The following is a 25,065-nucleotide window of genomic DNA, read 5'->3' as shown; positions in this document are numbered from 1 at the left end:
CCAAAAATTTTCTGTATGCAGGAAAAAAAGAAAAATCAGTAAGAGCAACTGTATGACTGCTCTTCTGTTTTTATCCTAAGGTCCCTCCCCTCCCTCCGTGTCTGTAACATCAGCCAAACCTTCCTAGTAGCACAAGCTTCTTATTCAGCTTTGTTTTGACAAAGGAAGATAAACCACTCTTTTGCTTTGCCCTTCCCCCTTCACTTATTCATTAGTTTTATTTAGTTCGGTAGTTCCCGCTCACTGCAGGAAAAAAACATAATTTAAAAAACAATTATTTTTGACCATATTAAGTTGTTGACTATGTAAGTTCCTATGAAGAAATTAAAATAGAATGTAATTATAAATCACTGCTAAAAGAAGCTTGTGCTGCAAAGGCAAGGACATTTAATTGTGTCCTTGTATGACTGGAATCACTGTAAACAACTAATACTCCTATTTGCAGAGGCAGAAATAACTAGCTCATTCAGCCATACAGAAAGGAAGACATGAAAGGAGACCAAAGACTAAACGAGAATAAGCCACTGGAAAGTTTTATGTCAACAAAAACTGGGTTTAAATTAAGTAACATCAATTCAGTATTTTGACTGTAAATGAATTAAAATATTAAAACGTTTTAAAGGGAATGCTTGTGATGAAAATTCTGCAACTAGCTGCTACACCTAGTGAAATGAATAGGAAAGTTCCTACTAATTCCTTCTCTGCAGGATCAAATCCACACAGCAAAGTGACTTCTCTAGCTTTAATACGACTTTGTAGAACTAAATTTTGAAAATAAGAATAGCAGCAGAATTGCTAGGAAAACACTGAATAAATGATTTATCAGTTATATGTAATGGAAAATACAGTACTGGTGCACCATATTACATATGCATGAAGGAGTAAAATGAAAATTACATAGACAATTTCCATTCTTGTGTTTTCTAATTTTCTGAGTGCTGACTTCGCAACTTAAATCTCGTATTATTGCTTTTTATGACTCTGACTCAGTGGATAAGTTAAAGAAAGTGACAAAACAAACAAACAAAAAACACCCCCCCCCCCAGCAAAAAAGAAAAAAAAAACCACACCAACAAACAAACGAACAACCAAACAAGAGCTTTCAAATCCGAACCAAAGAAGTGCATTTCTAAGCTACCTGCAATGGTAGGAGATGAGAAAAGAGTCACGTTGCTTTAAAATTAACAAAAATACAGCAGAGCTATTATCCACGGGGACAAAATATGGAAATAAACTACACATTCAACAGCTATGATCTATCCTTTCCAAACAAGAAGAGACAATTCATTTACTCAGTAATTTTACAATGGTGATAACAAATTAAAATTGTGGGCAGACATTGGAGAGCCAAGAAGATATACAATCCATGGCAAGGATCAGCCAAATTAAAGGGAACTTTTTACATTGTCAGATTTTGAGTAATTAGTACTGTCATTAGAGGCACAGTTCCAGCTTTAAGCAATTTTGAGTAATTAATGTTCCTTTATTTTGCCTAGAAGCCCTGACTTCAGCATTCTCTTAAGATAGGAATTCTTCTAGTTGGAGCTACACAACACAGATTAGCCCAACTAGAAGACAATTAGACTAGGCAGATGAAGATGTAATTTGTCAGACTGTACACTGTTATTTCTAGCCTTGGATTCAAGTTTTATTAACACAGCAGACATTTAAATGGAAATCCAGACACCATTTTGTCCTATCTGTATCCATACGATTGGCTAAGCTACAACTAATGTTAAAATTGGAAAATTCTAGGTGATTAAATGACAGAATAAAATGAATGAAGTGACAAATTGTCACTTCCTGCACAGCTTTGACCAGGTTCAGGAATTCAATGGTGATATTATACATTTAATAATTTAAAATATATAAATTAAACTACATCACGAAGGAAATCCTACTAAATTTATTCATTATACAATCCAAATTTCTAGATTCAAATCCCAAGCTGAGTAGGAAGCAGAAGCTGGCCTGGTGGCTCACATATTGAAGAGACAGAATTTGATTGCCACAGATGCTATTGAATTTGCACACCGTGTTGGGTAAGGTCCTCACAATCTCATCTTTTAAATGGGCCTAACAACACATACCTCCCAAAAATGTGTTTGTTTTTGTATTTCATGGGTGTTTGGAAGGTTAATTGTTTGCCTACTAGTTTAAGATTTAAGAAAAGGGGAAAAGTAAAAAAGTGAAATACCATTTCAAGTGAAGTGTCCCTTCCTATTTACACTACAACAGCAAGTATAAGAATTTATTTACAATATTTCCAACTGAGCTTTAAAGTCCATGTCATGTAGAGTAACAACACAAAGCAGAAGCTCCACAAGCCTTTTAACCTGTTTCCAGACACTGCTGGCCTTTGAGCAGTACCACACACGAAGAGTCACGTGGCAGATACATTGCTTTCTCTACCAAACACCACCAGAACAACAGACACCTTATTTGTTAGTTTCTGAACTTCCCGTAACTGTAAGAAGTGAAAGCCAAAGACCATGCCCTTCACCCAGTAACTGGTAGCACTGAAGTGAAAGTTGGAACTGAGATGGAGAAGAGAGCAGAGACCGCACTGCCAAGAGGCTCTAGCTGCTCTATTCCCCATGTTATTTTTCACATGGACTCCAGACTGGCAGGCCCTACATGCTTTTAATAATAATTGATGTAAAAAGAAATAGGACATTCTTAATCTTGATGGCATTTGCATATAGCCAGAACAAAGGTTCAAGGAAGGCAAATCTTGCTAGATCTATCATACTGATAAAAGGTTCACATCTGTTCACCTGGGCCTTACCTTTGCAATCCTTTTTACAAGTCTTTTCCAGAATATGCTTGCAGTGTGCTGTGCTTTTAAGCTACAAGGTATAAGAAGTGCACAATGAGGACGCACGTTTTTGTGTAATAGAAAAATCAAAAGCTGTGATTCTCAAATATCTAAGGCAGAACACACAGTCTTCTCTGACACCTAAAATGCAATCATAAAATCACAAGAAGACACTTCGAAAACTTCATCCCTTAGAAATTCATCTTTCTTTCTCATGGAGAGAAAAAAGCATCAGCTTCTGCTTCTACTAACAACAGGTTTTCTCAGCTGCATATTCTCAGGCATAAAACAGAAGATCCAAAGATCTTGTACCAGTTCACTTAATGTCAGTATCACTTCCCTTTATTACAGACCCTTTTCACTGACTTTTGCACTGGAAGCTCAGCTTTATATAGCCTTGGGACTCAGAAAGATCTTTCCCGCTCGTGACCTTATCAGTGGTAGAAAAAGAGAAAGCAAAGGGGACATGGGAAGAAACAAGATCATTTAAATTGACAGCTACAATATTAGGGTGGTGCTGCATGTGAGCTCACTCAACTCTGTGAAAACCTGCATTTCTGTCTTATACTTCTGCCATTTCTCCCCTCATTTGCCCAAGCTTACTCTTCACTGAGAACATCAACTCATCTGTGATCTTCTCTCATACCTGTCTGCATGTCTTCCTTCCTCCTGCATTGTACCTGTGCCATCCTTTCTTCTAGCCCTTCGGAAATCCCTGCTTTGACACTGCATGCATCCTCCAAAGGAGCTAGCTCCACAGCCCACATCCAGCTGTCGTCCTGAAATGCTTTTGAGCCATCAGCAGCTCGACAGAGGCTGGTCACTTCTGCTGCAGTCTGCTCACCGTTGTGTTAACTCCATTGCAATTATTGTGTTAAAGCAGGGCATGCTGATCTCTAGTCTTTTTTGGCTGAAAACATCATCTTTAATAAGTCAGAAAGCATAAGTTATTTGTTACTAGTAATAAATTTCTTACTTTAAAGATTTGTAGTAATCCATGACTGTGAGGGCTGTCAAATCCACTCAAACGCTTATTGAAAAATTAGGCCAGCATATCCATAGATTCTCCCCTCCTTCACCCACCCAAATTAAAGCAGTAATTCCCAAAGACAGCTACTCTTCCAAAATACCATACATTTCATACTGTTGTTAATAATAAAGTAGGAACAACGTTTGCAGAAAGATTAAAGAATCGGGTCAAGAACACTGGCTGAACACAAGTGTTATTAAATAAGCCAATCATCCAACTTTTGAGTAATTAATGTCCTTGTTTTTTACTTGAAAGCCTCATTTTCAGCATATTCATAGGAGACAAATGTCCTGTGTCAAAGCAAATGAACACAAATTAACTCTTTTGGATGCCAATTACAAGAGAAAGATAAAAAATGTAACATTGGCAGGCTATACACAAAAAGTTGCAGCATGGCACTTCTCATCTTAGCATAAGTTTATGTACAATCAGATGATTTCACTACATGTGGTCGAAGGATTTGATCTGTCCCCATCTGCACATTATCTGAATATCTAAACAATTGCCATAAAGCATTTGAAACCTTTAAAATATACAAGGAAAACTAACAAAGCTGATGGTATCTCCAGATCACTGCGTGAAGTACTAATAAGCAACTGTGTTATACAACCCGTGCTCAACAGACTGAAAATGATCTTTCCCAAATCCAAATGACATACTTCTAAAGCTGAAAGTGATAGATTACAGCTGGCTGAGCAGGCACTGTACTGTACGTTAATTTTAAAAGCTGCCATTGTAAAAGAACCTCCAGGCTTTTTGTTGGTTGCTTTGCTCTTCTTATTAAGAACTGCAAAGCTCCTCTTATTTAACATTAATTACATGGGGAAGTGGAGAAAAACTAACAAGAAAGAGAGGTTTATTTTTCTAAAGATGTGCAGGAAGATTACTTTTAATCAAAACAGCATGTCTGTGGATCAAATACGGTGTTCTGTTTTGATTTCATCACCTCAAAACATGATAAATAATTGCAGTTGGAAAACACAAGTGCAAAATATGAAAATTTAGCATAAAGATTCATTATCAAAATATGTCTTTACAACTGATTTGTAGTATCTGTGTATTACATTCTACCCTTCTCTCCACCAGACAACCATCAAGACACAAAAACACTCTCAGGACAGCAGCTGCAGAACTTGTCGTATTCGCTCGCTCTTCTCCACCACGCTTGGGTCTTCTGCATCCGACCCATCCAACTCCTTCATAAGAGCTTCAGCTTTCTGCACAGTTGTGTCTCGTGCGCTGCCTCGAAGTCCCTGCAGATAATCCAGTAAAATGGTGAAATACTCATCTGGAACCTTTAAAGAAAAGAAAACAAACAAAGAAGGAATTAAAAAATTTTTGCTTTACTTTTTTCTCTCTCAATGTTCATTCACAGTCATGTCAAACCATCACCTGAAAGATAATTAGGAGAATTGCACAGGCTTTTGCATTTGCCAATGCCCACTCCTAATGGAAGCATTTCTTGCCAGTGTTGGAATTGCCGGGAGGGATGGACCATGGTGAGAGAGCTGTCATGTGCTCAGATGGGCAAAGCATCTGAGGGGAAATGCTAAGCAGATGTGGAAATGCTGATCAGCAAATGCAAGCACTGCCTGAGAGAGCGCTCCAGCCTGTGAGGCCTGTTGGAAGGAAAAAAATGCACTAGCCAAATCCTAGCTTTGGAAACGTGCATGCAAACCTTACCAAACCCAGGGAGAACTGCATGCACATGTCTGAGGAAAAAATTTTGCTGGAAGTATCCTCACCCCCAGCCAAAATTATTTGTTTGCTAAGATGAGATACCACCCACCAGCAAACAACAGATTGTGACTTTGACAGAATGCTTATACAAAGGAATAGAATTTAATTTGAAAAACAAATTGAATTCAGACATATGGAAATAATTTTTAAATCACGCTGACTGAAACTGATAGGCTCTTTTAATATGTCTAACATCAAAAGCAGTTTAGTCATCTACAGTTCCATTACCCCCATTTTACTTCCTTTCTAATTAACTAGCAATAGATTAAATTTTAGCTTATCTGGTACAACATACAACTACATTAAATAATCTTGGCAATAGCCTCGCAAAGACTTTTCAATGATTTATTCAGTATTTCAAACCAATGCATTTTCAAAGTATTAGGTGAACAGACCTACACTGAAGCATATCTTAACTTTATGTTGTGTATCTGTGGAACAAGTTGCAGCCAATAAGAGAATATTTTAGCTGTGAATCAGATGTTAAAATGACCTAATCCCACAAATATTTTTCTTTATGTTTAACTTTACACATATAACTTTAAAAGGCACGCTCAACATGAGTAAAGTTAAACATACGTAAGTATTTAAAGGATTGGAGACTAATTGTGCGAGGGCTGTTTCAATTCTGCAAAGTATCAACATTTCAGAGAAGACGGAGCTTCAACAGATACTTAATTTACAACTTATTTCTCCATCGCCATTTGGCAGCGTAACTTTGATCGCTAAAACTTCTATCACTCTCAAAGAAGAGGAAGAAAATATTCCAGCTCTGCCTTAATCAATCAGAGATACAACAGAGTAGTAAATCAAAACTAAAGTCTACATCCAGCCTCATAACTTATACACTATGGAAAACCTTTAAATTCTTCACACAAACACTCCTATGTTAAAGAAACAACTCAGATACAAAAAAATATTAATTTTAGAGTGACTAACACTGAAATTGATGATATACGAAGTGTTGCTATAATATATGAATCCAAAACATTGAAAAATAATGAAAAAAGTCTACATTTTTGAAAGCATTTTTACACACAGTAAAAATGTGCTGCTAACAGACAAAAATGTTCAGATGCAAACGATTTCAGCACGACAGTGCTCCTTTAATGCAGATACTCAGCGTCGGGTTTTTAAAGCTCAGCAACATTTCTAGATTTCAAACCTTAGCCAAATTATCTACATAATTTATGCCTCTTGTTCTCAGGCCTTGTGGTACAGTCATACTTCACTGCGTGGAATTACAGTTATTATTATATCATTTAAGCAAAGTGCTTAAAGGGGGAATTAAAAGCCTACTCTAAACTTCCAAACACTAAGCGTGCAGACAGACGTGTGCCTGCCTGAGGTCTATAAAGCATTTGGCCCTAGGCATAAGCACACAAGTGCTCAAAAAGTCTGTGGTGTTTTGTTTTTTTTTTTCTGTAACAGTTATTTGTTGTTTTATTTTTTCAGCAAGAGATTTCAATACAGGAACATGTAGACGAGATAATATTTTTTCCTCCTAACTTATACAATAGGGTCATAGCAAGGACTGGACAACAGGAACAACAACAACAAAAAGACAGCAAAAAGTTAGTTGAATCAACATCTTAATTCTTAAAATACAGTAGAAAAAAATATGCAATTTCAGGGACTCTTGGTGAGGTTTTACAAAAAGAAACACAGTCCGTCTCTAAGATCAGCTTTTGGGGAGGCGTGTAATTGGATACTAAGATCTCTCACTATGGCTCTGGCAAGTGGAAGTGATGGCAAGTGGGATTTTTTTATTATTATTATGGTTGTTTTACAGCATTTTGCCCTTTTTCTTGCTTCTTTTTCTCAACCAACCTTGCCTCTGCTGTAATTAATATGCATTGGATCTGGCTAACATGGAAACATCTCCAAGTGAAATAATTACTGTCAGCTCCTGAATGCTCAGGAACTATAAGACATCATGAAAAGAAGGGAAACACTATGAAAAAACAGCAGGAAAAGAACAGGTATTGCTTTCAGATTACCCTATGTAACTCAAGAGTTTTCAGACTTTTCAGACTTGCAGGTGCCCACCTATTCTGCAAGGCAAATACGGATATCTGCGCAGTGAGCATCAGCTTGCTGACACCAAGCTGGCTTTTCTGTTACCTTCTGAGGAAACTTCAGAACCCCCCCAGGGACTTGCAGTCCAGAAGCTGAAGACAATCTGTGTAGTTACTTTCTAAAAGTGCTGTGCCAAATGACAAAGATCAACAGAGGAAGCAGTGTTTATTTTGTACAGGATCCTGAAGAAGTATGCACACCATAGGTATACAGGCTGGGCTTTGAAGCTGTCAGCCAACCAGCAGATGGATGTTAAAGGGACTTAAAAAATAAATTCACATTGTAAATGACTACAAAACCTCAACTTATTTCCTACAGAAAGAAGAGCATCAGTACAGGAAGCTTAATTTACCTCTTGGCATGGCTTTTCAGTAGGCATACAAGTGACACCAAGAGATCAAAGATGTGGCTTAGGAAGGAAGGAAACTCATGTCTCCTTTTGTATTTTAGTCATGCTTGGATATCCAACAGATTTTATTCTGTAATGGACAGGAAGCTGGATTTGGGTATAAAAACATATTCAAAAGAAGCTGGTCTGCCCTCCCCGGTCTTGATGAAGAAAAAGGCTTCATCACATGTTTGATTATAAGCACTCGAGCAGTTCTGCTAACTTTACTGAATCTGAATGCAGATGTTAAGCATTATCTAAAGTTCATATTCAATGCATCTCCTATTACTAAACAGTACAAAATATGTGAATATAAATAAATCATTATGCTTTCATCAGATTAAAAGAAAACACTACAAAAGGAAGCTTTCATTTCAATGTTGAGAAATACGGAGTAAAGCTGTATTTTGATATAGGAAAAAAAATTCTACTCGTAGTTAATTATTTCCCAGTATATTTCAAAACAAATCCCAAAGTAAACAGGTAAAAAAGCAAAAACATCATTCTGCCTGTAAAACAATTTCTAGGTAGCTTTAAAGAGCACACATCGATTTCAAAAGGTTGATAAAGACTTTTAAGGGAGACACTTAAGAATAAAAGACAGTGCAAACAACCTAGATACCTACTAACAAATTTGTATTCTGCAACTAATCTTTTTAAAGTATTACACTGTGTGAACATTTTTGCTTTCATGAAATTCTGGTTTTAATTATATGGTTCTCTAAAAGTACTTTTAATCGTAAAGGTAACACCCTATGTCAGGTGGTTGGCTTAAGAGCTGCAGAGTAATCTGGGTCAGGAAGATTGTTATGCTTAAATGTCCAAGTGCACACAAAAAGTCAGCAAAACCTGAGTGAATGTCAACTAAATGAATCAATAACTAAGCCACTGTGCAAACAGCTAGATATTTGCTCTATTGCACAACAAAATTAATGATCTGAAATCCTCTGTTCAGTACTACAATGGTCAGATGCTTGTTGGAAATTAAATCTAGGTTGTTTTGTAAGTTATGAAATGAATGAATTTCAGTGATGATGCAAGCCTAGCTTCTGGTTATACTTTATGCTTTTTACAATCAACATAAGGTTTCACTCATATTTTAATGAGAAAGCTATTTTAACATTTTGGCAATATGTCTGTACATCTTTCGTGGAGCCGGAGATAACTGAAGCAATACAAGAACCGTAGCTTACAGCATTGGGTTCCATGTTCGGAAATTCAAATAAAGGACTCAGTTCAAATATATTCCCACTTCAGGGAATAGCTTCAGGTTTATATAAAATGTCAATCCTTTCAGTTTCACATGCATCAAGTGTAAAAGTCTAGGATACACAGAAGAATGATCACCTCCAAAATAGAAACATAAATTACAAGCAATTAAAATGGTTAAGCATTTTAGTTAAAAACATAGTAATTGATTTATTAATTATTTAAAATTATTAGAAAAGTGCATTGTTAATGCTAGTAACTTTTTATTAACAAACAGTAACTACAATTAATTTATTAAACAATATAACATTATGATTATGAAAACCTACTGTTAATACAAACCTTCTCTTTATCATACATGTGCAAGAGAAGCCAGGTTTGTCTTGTTTTTTGAAACTTCCATTCTTCTGGATTTTTAGACCAGCTGTGGAAAATTAAAAACAAAACAAAACAAAAAGCTTGAATGAACTACTGTGTGATCAAAATATCTATTATTCATAAAGCATTTCTTATAATGACCCCAAGTAACTTTGCATGCACCACATGGAGTTTCACAACACTGTGTTAAACAGATATCAGCAAATGTTTTGCTCAAGAGGCGAGAAAGAATATGAGGGAAGGCTACATGGCTTTTGTGCAAAAAGCGAGGAGATCATAGAAGAGATCCTGGCCAAGAATGTTAAGTATTTTCATCAGAAAGCACTGATTCCTTGACATTACGAACCAGGCCCCGCTCCTCCCCTGTGAGCAGGCAGTTACGAGAGGCCGTTGCCCTCATCTGACCCAGGAGAAGTGGCAGCCCCAAACCCGTACCCTGCCATCCTCACCAGCTGCTGGCCTACCTGAGCGTCTGGGGAGGACTTGTGGACAAGGAGCCAAGTTTGGGCTTCAAATATTTAGCATTTCCCAATTAGCTTACATTCATGTGAAATTAAGCGGCCCCTAAAGAACTGGAAGCAGAGTCATGGCAGAAGTCACCGCGTCCCCTGGTCGCAGTGGTTGAAGCACGCTTTGGGACACAGGAAATAGCAGCAGAGCTCGGCACAGCTTCCCTCGTCCCACATGAGCTACGGACTGCTACAGAGCAGAGCAAATTCATTTTTCAGAAGCATATGTTTTAAGGCTTTGATTTGCTGAAAGGTGTGACTTCAACGTTGACGTTTACGGGACAGAAAATGCTTTACCCCTTGCTCTCCCCGGGAATTCTGATTTCAGTATTTAGCTCAAAACAGCAGGCTGCTTCGACACTGTGAAAAGTGAACGTGCAAAACAAATGACTAACATCTGTCAATGTTCTTTTGGCTGTCTAGCAATCAAATTTTAAATATTCAAGATTTTAGCTGGGTTAAAATGGCAATTTTATGTAGATCTTAAACATAATTTTAAAGGTAGTATATTTTGTTTTCGACGAAGAAAGACACATGCTTAGTTCTGTAAACAAATGAGCAATCTAGCAAATCTCACTATAAAATTAATACGGCTTTTTAAATGTACAATTTTTAAATTAGCATCTTAACTCTTATAAAATTTGTCAATACACTGACGCATCATTTAAAGATACAGCAGAAAACAAGAGGAGAAAACCCAGCAAATTTTATACTTATTTGATTTTTCTCTAAAAGGAAGACAAGTCTCCAGAGGGTAGCATGTAAGACGTCTTTAATGTTCCAGCTTGTTTTACGCAGCAACAGAGAGCACAGAAATCAATTGAAAAGCCAGCTGGATATGAGAATTAGTATTGTTTAAACACTGTCAAGTCTAATAATGCAAAAGAGTCCTCATATTCGAGGAATGATGCACCAGCAAAAACGTTGCTCACTCAATCCAATGAAACAGAAAAAAACAAGACTGCAAGTCTGGAAACCTCTGCCCTTCCAGCCCCGCAAATGTTTTATTGACTTAAGAAATTCAGGATAAAGAAAAACCAGCAACAACTCATTAGGGTTATCGCTAGCTAAACTCAATAAAAATCTCTGTAGCCAAAGTACAAAGTAAAAATGACACAAATAACAGTAGATGAAAAATGACAGACAAAACATTAATAACCACAATATATGATATTCTACATGACTAAAATTAAATCCAAATTTGAACTGATTTAGAGGTCTCTTTTGGGATGCTGTCAATACACAGGCAGAAGACCGCCCTAAAGCAGGTTGTCAGAAGCTGTAGAATCAAATAAAAAAATACCATCCTCATACCCCCCAACCTGGAAGCCAAAACACCTGCAAGCAAAGACCTTTGGCACCCCTTGACTTCACAGCAGGGTACCCAGTAGAAAATAACGTCTGTCAGAATACGGAACTTGCAGTGCAACGAGCAGACAGGACGAAGGCAAAGGGGCCTTTCTGTGGGTACTTGGTGGGGCAGGTCACTGGCTTATTTGTGCCCATGCTCTGTTTCCCAAATCAGTAGTTCCTAACAGAGAAATTGGAACTTGTGCAGGAAGTGAGTTAATTTCTATCAGTCCTTAAAACAAAAGAAAAAAAGACAACGATGGTATTTGATGTTGAAAGAAACCCATTTTTTTTTTTTATAAGGTTCATCCTCCTGAGCAATAGCATGGAAGCTATTATAGGGAAACACTGTGCATTTGTACAACATGAAGAAGGCAAGCTTAACAGTCTTTTTAACATGAAATGAGCATGGAAACTGTTTACGTTATAATCCTTGCAAGGTGACAAGAACAAGCTGAATGACAGATCTGGGACTGCATCCTGTGAAAACAGCCCCTCTTCTAATGAAAACCTTTAACATATTTTTCTTTCTTTATACAAAGCATTAGACATTTGTGACTTATATGCACTGGTTGGATATACTACATAACAGCGAATATTTTATCCTCTGCTGATTTTATGTTTCTGTCACTTGTACCTTCACCTGAGTACTAACAGGTACTAACCTGAAAAATGCAGGCTGACTCCACTAACCTCCTATAAAGCTATACCATGTTAAAATATCTTTATTACCTAGTTTATAAACAACTGAGACTAACAAATGAGTGCACTATGAGGTTAATTGCCCTTACGAGCCTCCTACCAAAACCATATGCTCTTTTCTACATATTAAGGCAAACCATTACACTCTTGCACCTAAGATCCCACTTCCACTCTAGTGGGTTCTCTTGTGGGAACAAACAAAAGTTTCAGCTAGTCTTCTAGAAAGGTTTCTCTCTCTATACACCGTAATAGTTAATAAGAACAACAAATGCTTTAAAATCATCAACCACAGAAACTACATTAGTGCCCATCACAGCACCAGAGCATCCCAAACCATTTCTTTTGGTCTGCACCTTGTCCTATGAGAAACAAAGGCTACACGAGTGTGGAAATAAAAGTTGTATTTCCCTTAGTAGACCGTGGATGTGTTCATGTTTTCTGAAAACGTCCTCAAGTTTCTAACTGGAACTCTTTCTTTGGCTGTCTCGATTCCTGTTTCTCCCCCCTCAGGAAAATGGTCCTTCTCCTGACCTGATTTCCTATCAAACCGTAGCCAAAACACTCATGATAATGGATGCACAATCTTCAAGACAAATAATGTGGTAGTTGCTCCCTGCAATCAGACCCTCCACAGTTATAAAAACAAAAGTTTTCCACTGATTCCTGTGACTATGACAGGTTTTTTCCTATTCCTATGACAGCTTTAAAACCTATTGAAAGTATCACTCGGTGCCAAAGAGAATGGGGTATCTCTTTTTATCGGAATGACATAAATAGTGCATTTTTAGAAATGCTCAACTTCTAAACTACAAACGTTAAAGCTTTGTAACTCAAGAGAGATCTCTTTTTGCTGTTTATATGCAGATAAGCTTCCTTGACACACTGCAGCAGTAGAATAGGATTTTCCCTTGAGTGATTAAATATACAGAGTAAGACCAACTACATTATAGTAAAAATCCCAACTTTTTATAGACCATTACAATGTCTTTCACAGTCTGAATTAATATGGTAGCTTTTAGAAGCATCTATGTCCAGATCTAATATAAACTACGGAACTGGATGAAAAATATACATGTTTAAAACATGTATTTTTCCAGTATGCCTAGGGCTAGTTTTCAGTATATTGTACAAACACTAATTGCCTTCTTTACACAGTTAATGTTTGAATCTTTCTTATGAGCTCTAGCTCATTGAAAAAACACATTGGTTGACTTCAGTTAAAGAGAACTTTTATGTTTGTGCAAATGCTCTTCCTAAATGGCTTTGAAATTGAAGATACAGAGGACATGAATGAAATGGCCCAAAGAACTTTACATGTGGGTTTCTGTTTTGTTTCTTTTTTTTTTTTTTTTTTTTTTTTTTTTAGCACAAGAGTCTCATGTAGAAAAGCTGCCCAAGATTCTCACTGGTCTATCACATAAATGAGCTTTAGTCTACACATTAATCTTATACGGATCTGTTCCAAAACATGGCTGAGCTGTACTTCCCAGCCGCTCACTGCAGATGTTATCTGCCTTTAAAATGCTTAACCACATCCCTTCTCAGCACCGTGACAGAAAAAGGACATTTTCTGAGTACTGGCAGCATAAGGAGGCAAAGAGAAGACAACCGGTCACAGGCAGGGCAGAGCGCTCTCTGGGATGTCGTAGCAGAGAAAGGGAAGGGAAAGTAGTCAAATTGGTTCCAGAAACACAGTAAGAAAAAACATTATTGTTACAAATTGGATTCAGGAAGACAACAATGCATCTGCTTAGACTACTGGCCAGGACAAAATACTATCAAGCTGTCATGACTGTTAAATAATCTCCTATGTGCAGAAAAGCACTGTGATGAGAACCGAGAGTTTTACTCATTTAACTGGAAAGATCACTGGGTTGGAGACAAGTCTCAAAAACCAAAAACGAAAGACATGCCTGCCAATAACCCTCCAGAAGGCAGGAGAATACTGCTGGGTGGCAAATGCAAGGACACCTACACTCATCTACATCTCCTGCTCCAACTCATGCCACTGAGTGCCCAGCACGCCTTCTGCCCGGAACGTCCCCCCAAGGGAAAGCACTCCGCAAAGGGTGCAAGAGGCCTAATTCCTGCCCTCAGTGCCCTGTCCGTAAATGTGCGTAACAGGTGCTTCCTCAATAAAGAGCAACCACACTCTAAAAAACTCCCTTAACGATATTTAAAGTCTTGCTGCAGCACTTGGCACTCAAATGGTTTGCTCTAGTATTTCACAACGCAATAGATACAATAGCGGTAACTTTTTAACGTGCCATGCACTTACATTTAAGGCAAGAAAAATGCCCTTATACAGCAGAATGTGGAAACTGAATAGTGTTATCAGGTCATTTTGGGGTGACTGTAATGCTACGTGTGGCCAACGGGTGAGCACAGGAGCCTGGCTCCCCAAAGAGGCTCCTTGGAATTGCTGGAAGCACTGTGGAGGGAGCAGAAGTTTGGCAAAATGTCATTCTCATGGGAGAAGAGCCATTTTATGGATGGAGGTTTTATATGGATATATAAAATACATATGGATGTGGGTGGAAGTTTTATATATGCCCTATAGTGCCTATAGCGAAGTAGGAATAATAATTTTCTGTCCAGTCATAACACATACAATTATTTAAAGGGAAATGTTAAGGTGTTTATTTTTATCACAGGTATTCAGAATTTCTTCTAATTCTCTGAGGGCATTTGAAACAAATTTACTTTCAAAAAAAGTAGGTTTTGAGTTTCTTTCACTGTCAACTCCAAACCCGTATATCTGCAATTACCAAAAGCAGCACTGTCAGAAAGTGATCACAAGGACTTGAGATGCTCTGGAAACCCTACGCTCCGCATGCCGAGAAAGCTGGCTTGCGGTATGCGCCAACATTTTATGCAAGATAAGGGGAAACCTCATTTCAAGTGCATGTGGTGCTGATTTTCCTCATTTGGGAAAAATAACCGAAATTTAAATTCTAAATAGATTTTCAAAGACTTGACTGGAATGGCTGTAATTAAAATTTTTGACACACTAATCTTTGGCAGGACTCAAGCACAGACGCAAGAAAGCGTCATAGCCTTTATTTTAAACTGTGTTTTTCTCATATTATGGATGATTCTGTTAGGTCCCAACTCCCATTCCTAGGAAAATGAATATATTTTACTGAGACTCTCGATTATAGCTTAGAAGCTAATTAACTTATGACTTAGATAAAGGTTTTTCTTATTTTCCTGGAAGAGAGGAGACACTAATAAAGCTCTTTCGCCAGAAGAAACTCTCTAAAATTGTCAACAGATTTTAGAATCAGTGCCACATTTTTGGTAGAAAATCCTGGCACCCTTTCTCAATCTGTGGTTTAAAAACAATTTTTAATATATTCGTCCATCTGGTTTATACGTAGCATAATGACTAAAGACTTGTGAAAAGAGGGGGGGGGGAGAGGAAAAGCTTTATTTTTAATTTTTATTTTTAGTTTAGGAATCACACATACAGGAAGAAAGAAAGAAACTTTCTTTTTAATATCTCATTTTTGTCCTGATGTCCAATATAAAGACAGATTGTATCTGTGCAGCAAATTACATAGGTCACAGAACTTCCTTAAAAAGTATTTATAAAGCAAAAGGGAAGAGCCTTTGTGCCTTAGAGCAAAACTTTGATTAAATCTACATAAAATGTTTATCACAGCGTATCTTTTATTATACGTACTTTTATCACTTGCCATTATTTGTAACATTTTATATTATGTTTGCATCCTGAAGCTTCATCCAAGATAGAAACCCCCTTCCTCCCCCACTATAGGCACTGTTCAAACACAACATGAGACATTGCCTTGAAGAGCTCAGAGCATAAACAGATGAGACAGATGATACGTGGAAAGGAAAGCTGACACAGAAAGTTCTAACAATGCCTCAAAATCATAACGCAGGTCATCTGCAGAGCTCATACCTCATGTATATATGCTACAATATATGCAGCACATCTCAACTGTGATTCAACTTGTCAGCTTTTCATAGACGCCAACCTACCTGCAGCTGCCACCAACATCCCACTGGGAAAAAAAATCCTTTTTTTTTTTTTTTTTTAATTCCTTTTCTAGTATATTATTTAGTTGCTGATATCTGTATTCACCTGTCTGGAGCAAAATTGCATATAGTATTAATGACAGGTTGACAACTTTCTGTTGTTTCCAGTAGTAGCACAGAGGATTGAAAGCAGTGGGCTTGAAAGACCAAAGGTAATACTAATATATTATTATGCCAAATATACTTTTTATTTTACATACTTTTCTAAAAAGATGACAAAGTAGGAATTGAATTATCACAGAAGAAGAAAAAAGAATTGAAAATCCCTTCACAGTCAATCTATTCAGCTCCTGCAAGGAATATAATATGCTACTAAATGCTATCCTAATATTGTGCTCAAGCCCCATCTCCTCTCCAGATGTCCATCTTTTCTTGCACTTAATTCTGGTCACACTGATGTCCAGATCGGAATCAAGGGAAAGGATGAATGGAAACAACTGTTTTGCCTCCCTCCCTCCCATGAGAAACATCCTGGGGGGTACGAGGAGATAGAGGGCCTCAAAGTCTGTATAAAAACCATATAAGAAGCCAGCTGCAAGTAAAATCATTTTCAAAGGTTGGCAACAATCCATTTATATAAATGCCTTCTGATGAGGGATATGCTACCAGACCCAGGAAAAAATGAATAAGGTCAGTTCTCTTCTGTCTTACCACTGTACCACACAATGCCCAGCTGTGGTACAGAATACTCCTGCCAGGGCATGGATTCAACCTTAGTTACATTGGCTTTTTTCTCTTTTTTTCCCCTTCTAAAATCTTATGACAGATTTTAAAACTCCATCCTAGCATCTCAGAGAAGAAAACAATAATATAAGTGATTAAACAATTAATAACAAATGAACAAAAATCTTAAAATTGAAACATTTCATCTGATTTCAGGCACTCAAATATCCAAGACCATCATTTCTGTCTTCCTGGATTTGTCCATTTCAAGATTTAAAATCTACATATCTTTATGCTTTTAAGTGCTGTGCTGGGTAAGAGTATCACATAGTGTTTTTTTGAAGGAGAAATCCAAGTATCTATGAATGTGATCAAAGGAGGGATTTCAAGAGCATACAGCTTGAAACCAGGCTGAAATCACTATAACTCCATGTTCCTGGGAGAAGACTAAGTTCTGTGGTGGCTCTCAGCTAGAGTGAATAATCACAGGATTTTACTGCTCACAGGAATGAGCAATCCAAGTCCTTTCAAACTACATGTAGAAGATTTGATTTTATTGTTCAGTGCCACAATCTACAACAGTAACATGTACTCACGTGTATACAGCTAGCAGAGCATTAATATACAATCATGCTCTGTCAATGCAAAAAAAATCTGTAGTTTCAGCAGTGCTGGGTCATAACTATAATTATTATACTTACAATATCACAGTATTAATGAAAGAACTAGAAAAGCTATAAAAAGCTGCTAAGCAAAGTCAAATATTTAACAATATGATAATAAAAGTCTGCATAATTTTTAGGGCCTATCTCACTTAACAGAAAAGCAATCCATGACTAAAAAAAAATTACTTTCTGCTTTTAAGAAGAAAACACAAGAATTATAAAGAATTATGGTTTTCCACACAGTGATTCTGAAAGAAAATATTGGAAGAGAAACCACCTTTGTGTGAAAATTTATCAGTGGAAGTTTTTGAGGAGGGATGAGGAAATGGCCGCTTGGAGAAGGATTTCAGTACTGAAGGTGTTGGCTGATGGATTTTACTTTGAAGCGTCCAGGATACTAAGGTGCCAATTTATTGTTCAATATATTGAGTTGAAAGTGTCTTTCCAGCAGCAAAGCGCTTCTGGAAATATGTTGTTTTTTTTTTTAACCAGATGTCCTTACCTTGGGTGTTTCTGTGCTGTTTGTACCTCAGCAAGGACATAATGGATTTTCATAGCCAACAAAATCACAAGTGCTCTTCTGCATGGAGTTCCAAGCTTCAGAGTAACACCTGACTCTAACAGGAAAAAAAATGTGCTCTCACCACTATCGTGATGTCTGTGAGCCAAAGGCCTACCTGCGCTACGTCCCAGCACCGTGCAAATGCTTCCTGACTCTCAGCATCCAGGCCAGCCCCGTCACAGGGACACAGCTGGCCTCCTTTCCCCCCCACAGGATCCAAATCCTGCCTCTGCAGACTTCCTGACAGGGCTTCCCCTCATCCTCACTCATGTCAACGCATAGCTGGCCTCAAATCAACCCCAGACGTTGTGCTGCCCACAGGATCTAGCTTAAGCCTCTAGGGAAGGAGGAAAGTCTCCTGAAGGGGAAACCAAACCTCAAGCCTCTGTTGTAGCATGGGACCCTCACCTTTTCTACGGCACTGCCCCTTGCTGGTGACAGTATTCTGTAAGCATACAGAAGAAATATTGGATTGTTGGATTCTCATCTAGCCCTCTTCAAATAACCCACCACATAGGTGGCTTTTACAGTGAACCTGAGAGGCATCCAGAGGTGGGGTTACTCTGGACCAACAGCAAGAGTATATACAGAAGCATGAAAAATAATAATAAAAAAAAAGACCTGTCAACCATCTGTCGTTTTTGCATCCAGATCAGACGTCTTACAGCTGGCAGAGGCAGAAGGAGAGCGTGCTGCAGACCCCTGGCCATTTGAACTTCACAAGATGCAACGAGCACCTTACAGAATGATTTACTTTTCTTTTTGCAGAGGAGTTCTAAAAAATAACAAGCCAACAAAAATACTGAAATCAACCCAGAAGTGTACAGTAGCTGACAGTCCACTCGGATTTCCTTGACTTAGCTGAACTGCTCAGCTATCTCTCACTGCATAGCAAAATCTGCCAGTGCACTATGGTATTCAGGACAGTACGAGATTCTCCTCTTCCAATATCCTGTGATGTGCTTTGCGCTACTAAGATTTTAAGTAATCTACGCTTAGAGAAACTGATCTGCCAATTACTGCTTCCTGCAGATGGCTCTCATTCCAATTCAATTTTATTCGTATAAAAGTAATTACTGATACCTTTTTGGGCACCATCATATTAATAAATGTGTGAAGGAGGAGACAAGTTTTATTAAGGATCCAGTTTTATTATTTTAAAAATATTGCTTGTTATTCCAACTCTGGTTGGAAAGCTTTGATGGCTCCCTGGAGCTAATTGATTAATAATCATTGCCAACTGCATTTTAAATTTTAATTTTGGCTTTGGCTGACTAGCCAAATTGATTCCCTAGAGCTACAAAACTACTCTCCGCTATTTTGAGTAGCTGGGCATTGGATGAATAGTTTAAATGTGTTGGAGGAAGTGAGCAGCAGTGTTAATTCTCCTAGATTTAAATTTTATGAGGCAGAGAAAACATACAACCTTCCCTTTGCCTTTCTGCCACGTCAAGAGCGCTGTCTGAATGGAAGAAGGCGGGTGAGCAGAGAAGGCCCTTTCCTGAATCCAGAAGATGGGCTAAGGATGAGTGCCCTGGCTCGGAGCAAGGCGCGAGGCTGGAGGCCAGGGGAGAGCGGTCTGCAAAGGCTGGGAGGAAAGAGTTCCTTGAACGAACACACGCCGCAAAAGCATTTCTTTCACATAAAGTAAATAAGCTCTGCAATCTGCTTTTGGTTTCAAAATATCAATGGATAGCTTATTGTAATACTTACATGTGAAATGGGTCGTTTTAATTATTCTGTTTTTATTTGACCAGAAAAGCACACAAGCTTTCCTGACGACGAATGAAAGAGGTCAAAGTGCTTGTGTGAAGTGCTGAGCTCTCAACTCCAGTGAGAAATGCAGGGATCTAGATACTGTCGGGGTTACATCCTTAAGTAGACTAGCTTGTTATTATAGACTTCTGCTTCTGAATCTCCCTAATGTATCTTACAAGGTTACAAGAAGTCATTTCAGATGAAATAATATATTAAAGCTGCTTAATTATTTAATTAGATGCATCCTCTTTTGTATAATACTATGCACAGAAGAAAGCTGGATCTCAACGAGAAATATCTAATGACTACATTTAATAAACTGTTAAGAAAATTCATTTATACTAAATTTTATTTTACTGGAAATGAGAGTCATTAAGAAAGGATGCATTACATTTTCTTAATTAGGTTTGGAAAAAAAGAAGTTATCTTACAGGAAAGAGAATCAGGCAAAAAAAACTTAAATATTTTACCCCAGTATTTATGGGCTTAACACGCATAATCTAGTTTTCCCCATCTGAGGAAGCACTTCACAGAACGATACCTAATTACTGCTAATACAATTTATAGCTATTGCAACATATTTGAGAAAATTTATCAGGAGTCTTAAAAAGCCTACTGAAAAAAATGCAAATAAAAGTAAACATAACTTTGGAAAAAATCAATTCATCCAGAACGAATGGCAAGCCTCCTCAGGCAGGTGAGAACAAGTTATCTTTAGAGCCATCATCTCGTTTGATACAAGATCTCAGGTATATGGGAGGAAAATCTTATATATGTGACTGAGAATGAAAGTGCTGTCTGTAACCACCATCTGGCTAACTCCGGGATTTTTGTTCCTCATTTTATCAAAAGCAATAAAGAGGAACAAAGCTGCTCTGGTCACTTGCAGCAGTACAAGAAAGGACTGTGTGGACAGCCGTACATCGTTAAGGTCAGGTTAATATTAGAATTAGCATCCTATGAAAGGTACTGAGTGGATGCAAGTACTGCTGTCAAGCATGGATCAAAACAAAAAGCATTCCTGTCCTAATTCTCTTGCAATTTCAAGTAGCCCCCAACACAGAAGACAGAAAGCTCTCTCAGAGCTGCTAGAAGGGTTTGGAATATTAATCCATATATTGCATGCTCACCCAGAAATCAGTACAGACACTAATGGCCTTTAGAAATATCTCAAGAGAACACCATAGAAAAAAAAAAATCTGTGCAAGATCTTCTTTCAAAATATGGAACTGAGAAAAATCTTACAGGTCTGTGGAGATCAGACATTGGTACAGGGCCAAAAAAAACAGAGACTCTTCAGCTGAGAAGAAAATTATGCCTCATTTCTTTCGTGTCGCTTGAAAGGAAACCTTTGAATAGTACAAGGACTTTGGTAAGTCACAAACTTGATCACAGTTTAATTGAGCCATCTGAAAAATGGGATAATGTAACAATTTCTCAAAAGCTGTCAAAACAGGAGTGAATAAATTAGCATCAAAGTATTTTTCATTTATTTTGTCAAATTATAGTAATGATACGCTATCACTAAAGGTACTGTGGAAAAGCAAATTACCATTACTGTGACCCATAAAAGACAGAGAAAACTTTTTAAAAACAAAAATAAAAATCTCAACAAAGATGGGTACCATTAGTTAATAACATTGTTTTCAGCTGATCCTGTAGAAGATAGATGTCAAATGAAAGGATTTGAAAATTCATGCTAATGATGCTATTAAATATATATTTTCCCCATGAGAATGTATGAACCAAATGCCCAACTGAATATTTTGACAGCTTTCTTTCACACTGAAAAAAATGGTAGAAATACAAAGAGACAGAAGGTTTCAAAGTAAATCACTCCACAGCTTTTACTGAAATATGCTTTGAGATATGCACTTGTGACCTTCAATAAAATTAAAGATTTGGAAAGATGAGTGATTTTATTTGGAGCCATAAAGCAGGATTACAATTTCTTAATGTATTTTTCCCTTTTTGTAAAATTTAGTGACCATTTATGGGTATGAAATTTACAAAAAGAAATCTCCTGCCTCTGCCATAAACTAAATAGAACGATGAGCAGATTTAGCAAGATATAAGAGCCACCGATGGTCAGAATTTTAGCAAGGACATGAACTTTCTCTCTTGCTTTCTCCTCTTAAGCCATACATAGGTGCGAAGCAAATCAGTCAGAAAGCTACACCAAATCTATTCCCTGTTTAAGATGTAGGGAAGCTTATTTGGAACAATACTAATGGCTAACACATAAGAGGTTTTGTGCAGGGAAAGTCGTATGAGTCTGGCAGCTTTTCCAAAGCTCGGTTGAGTGTCATCATGAGCATCTACTTATTTCCTGGAGAACCACACAGTGGTTGATGTTTCTAGTATTTCCTCCTTTTGAATGAGTTGGAAATACTGCATAAATATCTTCAGTATCTAAGAACTTCTACTTATAGCTTAGAAGCCTTAAAACCTGACATTTCAGAATCTTAAATCATCTGTTTTGTCTCTAGAAAGCAGGGTTGCTAAATCAGCAAGCTAGAAACAGCAAAATACATCCAAAAATATTGGTAGGTAACTAGGTTCTTCAAAACTTGATACATCAATATGGAGGGGACTTGCTAGAAACAACTGAAATTACAAAAAATGTAGTTCTGCCTACCTGGAACATTTCCAGGATAATATTACTGATACGCAGAATGTATTCCCATGGATCTTTTTTTTTTTCTCTACAGAAACTCTTGGTAAGAATAGCTAAGACTGGATCTACGTTATTTAAAGATGCCTTTTGTTCTTAGATTTGGTGGCTGTTTCTAGAATTAAGTAGTAAACAATATTATTTGTCAGAATTAGCTTTAACTGACAAGTTCATCTTCAGTAACTACAGGAGCCTCAGTGCCTGCTCTGGCCTTGGAGATGGCTTAACCAGCAGCTCTGTGCAGTGCCTGGGCTCATTTCTTGAGAGGCAGGGCTTCTAATTCAGGTTTATCTGAGTGTTAACCTGGTTATTCAGCTTCCAGACCCAAGTCAGCATTTCTGCACAGCACAGAGTCATGCAGGCACCTTCCTCTCTTCAGAGCAAGTACAGGCATCTCTTTACTAACCTGCACTGCAAAGTTGGTTTGGCATGGCAGCACTACAGACCAGGTATTGCCCTCCTGCTTTGTGTGCCCTTCTTCAGGCAAAGCCTGGATCATTCAGCCCAGAGAGCTGCAATATTTAGAGGTGGAAGAAGAGAGAAGACATATATAAGAACGGAAATCTGCATGAACTCATCGAATTAGAAGGTAGATGTTAACATGCTTCTTCCAAAGCTGCAAAATTGTTGTACTGGGATCATAAAAAACAGCTAAACCACCGAGAAGTGAATAATGCTTTAAAAGCAATTCCTGTGCAGTATGACATCCTGTGGATGTCATGTGGGGGTTAGAAAAACACTGGCAGGCCTCCAGCACAGTTCTGCGTATCACTTGCCACCAGGACACAGAAAAGTGAGTTCAGAAGTCAGTAAGTGTATCAGAGGGACTGAAAATCACCGAGTCAGGCTGCCGTCAGACATCTTGATTAAACGGACAAAAGCTGCATGCTATTACCGAGAGAGTAACGTGACATTCACAGAACCCTGAATGCATAGTTTGAATAATCAGATGATGAGAACACTAATATTTGGAAGTGTGTATCATAAATCCAACTCTGAAACAGTAGTGTATCTGACTTTGCTGCAGCCAGGCTGAAGGAGGATAAGAAGCACTGTCCCTCTGACAGTCGGTGAACATTTATTATGGTGATAGTCGGAGTGTTTGTGCCACAGTTGTCATTAGCACAAACTGAAAAATAAACTGGGGAGAGAAGTGCAGCAAATTAAATGTGAAATCACAACGTGACACGGCTCAATGTGAATCCAATACTGTTGCCCATAACCCAAAGCCAGTGTGACATGCAGCAGAAGGAATCACACTCAGACTCCTGGTTCCCTCTGTGTGAGGCTCGCACGAGGCTGCAGTGAAACAGTGTGTTAGTGTCCAGGTCTCGGATTTCCAGAAAGGTCACAGACACCAAAGTTCAAAGACCAAGAGAATGTGCTGGTGTCTGGAAGGACCAGAGAAAGACAGAGCATTACAGACGCTTCACTGAAGAGGCTGGGAGATTTAGAAAACCGATGCAGCCACGAGAAGGATGTACACACCAAGAAGGGAAGGAGTTACTTACAAAATGTGGGAAATGCAGTGATTTAGGAAACTGTGCTCAGTAACAGGTCCAACATAACCAACATAGCAGAGTAATTTTTCTGCTTCATATACCCTACCAGCAAGCTTTGCCTTCCACAGAAGGCAGCATGCCTGAATACATTTGCAGAATAGCCCTAAGCAGCACCACAGCTGGAGAGTGAACGTGCCTTTTCCATCTGCCTCCCAGCAATAGTGTGGGCATATTGGCACCCTAAAAAACAGCAAAGCATTTTCACTGCAGCAGACAGCTTTGTAGGGTTTCTGAGCAATACTGGGGCTGCTAGGGAATGGCAGATGCCATGGAATATTGAAGTTACACAAAGGACTGTAGGAATACGATAAGGTAACTCTACTCTCTTATTAAGACAAGACTGCTTTTCTCTGCCATGAACAGAGACAGAGACCCCCTTTAAAAATCTGTCCAACCATTAACATCAATTGGCCAACCCTCAGTTTTACAGGCATGCTGATTTAGGTCAAAGAGAGGAATACCACTTCGAGGTAGGTAGAAATTAAAAATCAAGCAATACAGAAAGCTGGAGCAGTGCAAGGACAAAAACATTGTTCTTTATAGTATCAGGAGAAGTGCAAGCCTTTGAAATCAGATAGTAGCAAGTGCCTGCCCAAATTCACAAAAAAACAGCCGCAGAACACCGCCAAATGCAAATTTACCCTCTATCTGACTCCCTGGATTCACGTGGTCTCTTACATAACTAATGAATGTGACAAAATGACTAAAAGCATGTATGAATACATTCATTACATCCATACTTAATGCTTGCCCCAGAACCTTTAAAAAATAACCTTTCAGTTATTAAAGTAAAACTAGCCTCCACCACAATGTCCCTTATCTTTGGGGGAAAATTGCTCTTTCAAGACACCTTAAAGCTACAGCTCTTGAAGGGAATTTGCCAACGTTGCTGTTCCTAATTACCATAGCTTCTCTC

General features: G+C 38.1%; 2 protein-coding genes across 15 annotated transcripts in view; both read right to left on the bottom strand.

The window, feature by feature from the left end:
* CYP2W1 (cytochrome P450 family 2 subfamily W member 1) overlaps positions 1–3,603 on the bottom strand; it is a 43,785-nt gene extending 40,182 nt beyond the window's left edge. For 3 of the 4 annotated variants that reach the window (XR_010825040.1, XM_048063616.2, XM_066977470.1), the window contains exon 1: positions 2,789–2,913. The gene's annotated coding sequence lies outside the window, so the exon portion shown is untranslated. Of the gene's footprint in view, positions 1–2,788; positions 2,914–3,464 lie in introns of those variants that run through there. The other variant, XM_013177120.3, reaches the window with a different exon arrangement.
* Positions 516–25,065, bottom strand: part of C15H7orf50 (chromosome 15 C7orf50 homolog) — a 129,567-nt gene continuing 105,017 nt past the window's right edge. For 10 of the 11 annotated variants that reach the window (XM_048063622.2, XM_066977475.1, XM_048063628.2 and 7 more), the window contains 2 exons: positions 9,607–9,688; positions 516–5,143 (listed from right to left, as the gene is read on the bottom strand). In XM_048063622.2, coding sequence (XP_047919579.2) covers positions 4,961–5,143; positions 9,607–9,688 — 265 coding nt within the window. In that variant the 3' untranslated portion in view covers positions 516–4,960. Of the gene's footprint in view, positions 5,144–9,606; positions 9,689–10,106; positions 10,130–25,065 lie in introns of those variants that run through there. The other variant, XM_066977483.1, reaches the window with a different exon arrangement.

This window comes from Anser cygnoides, chromosome 15 (genome assembly GCF_040182565.1).
Source record: "Anser cygnoides isolate HZ-2024a breed goose chromosome 15, Taihu_goose_T2T_genome, whole genome shotgun sequence".
Classification (NCBI taxonomy): Eukaryota; Metazoa; Chordata; class Aves; order Anseriformes; family Anatidae; genus Anser; species Anser cygnoides.
This window is presented reverse-complemented; position numbering and strand designations above follow the sequence as displayed.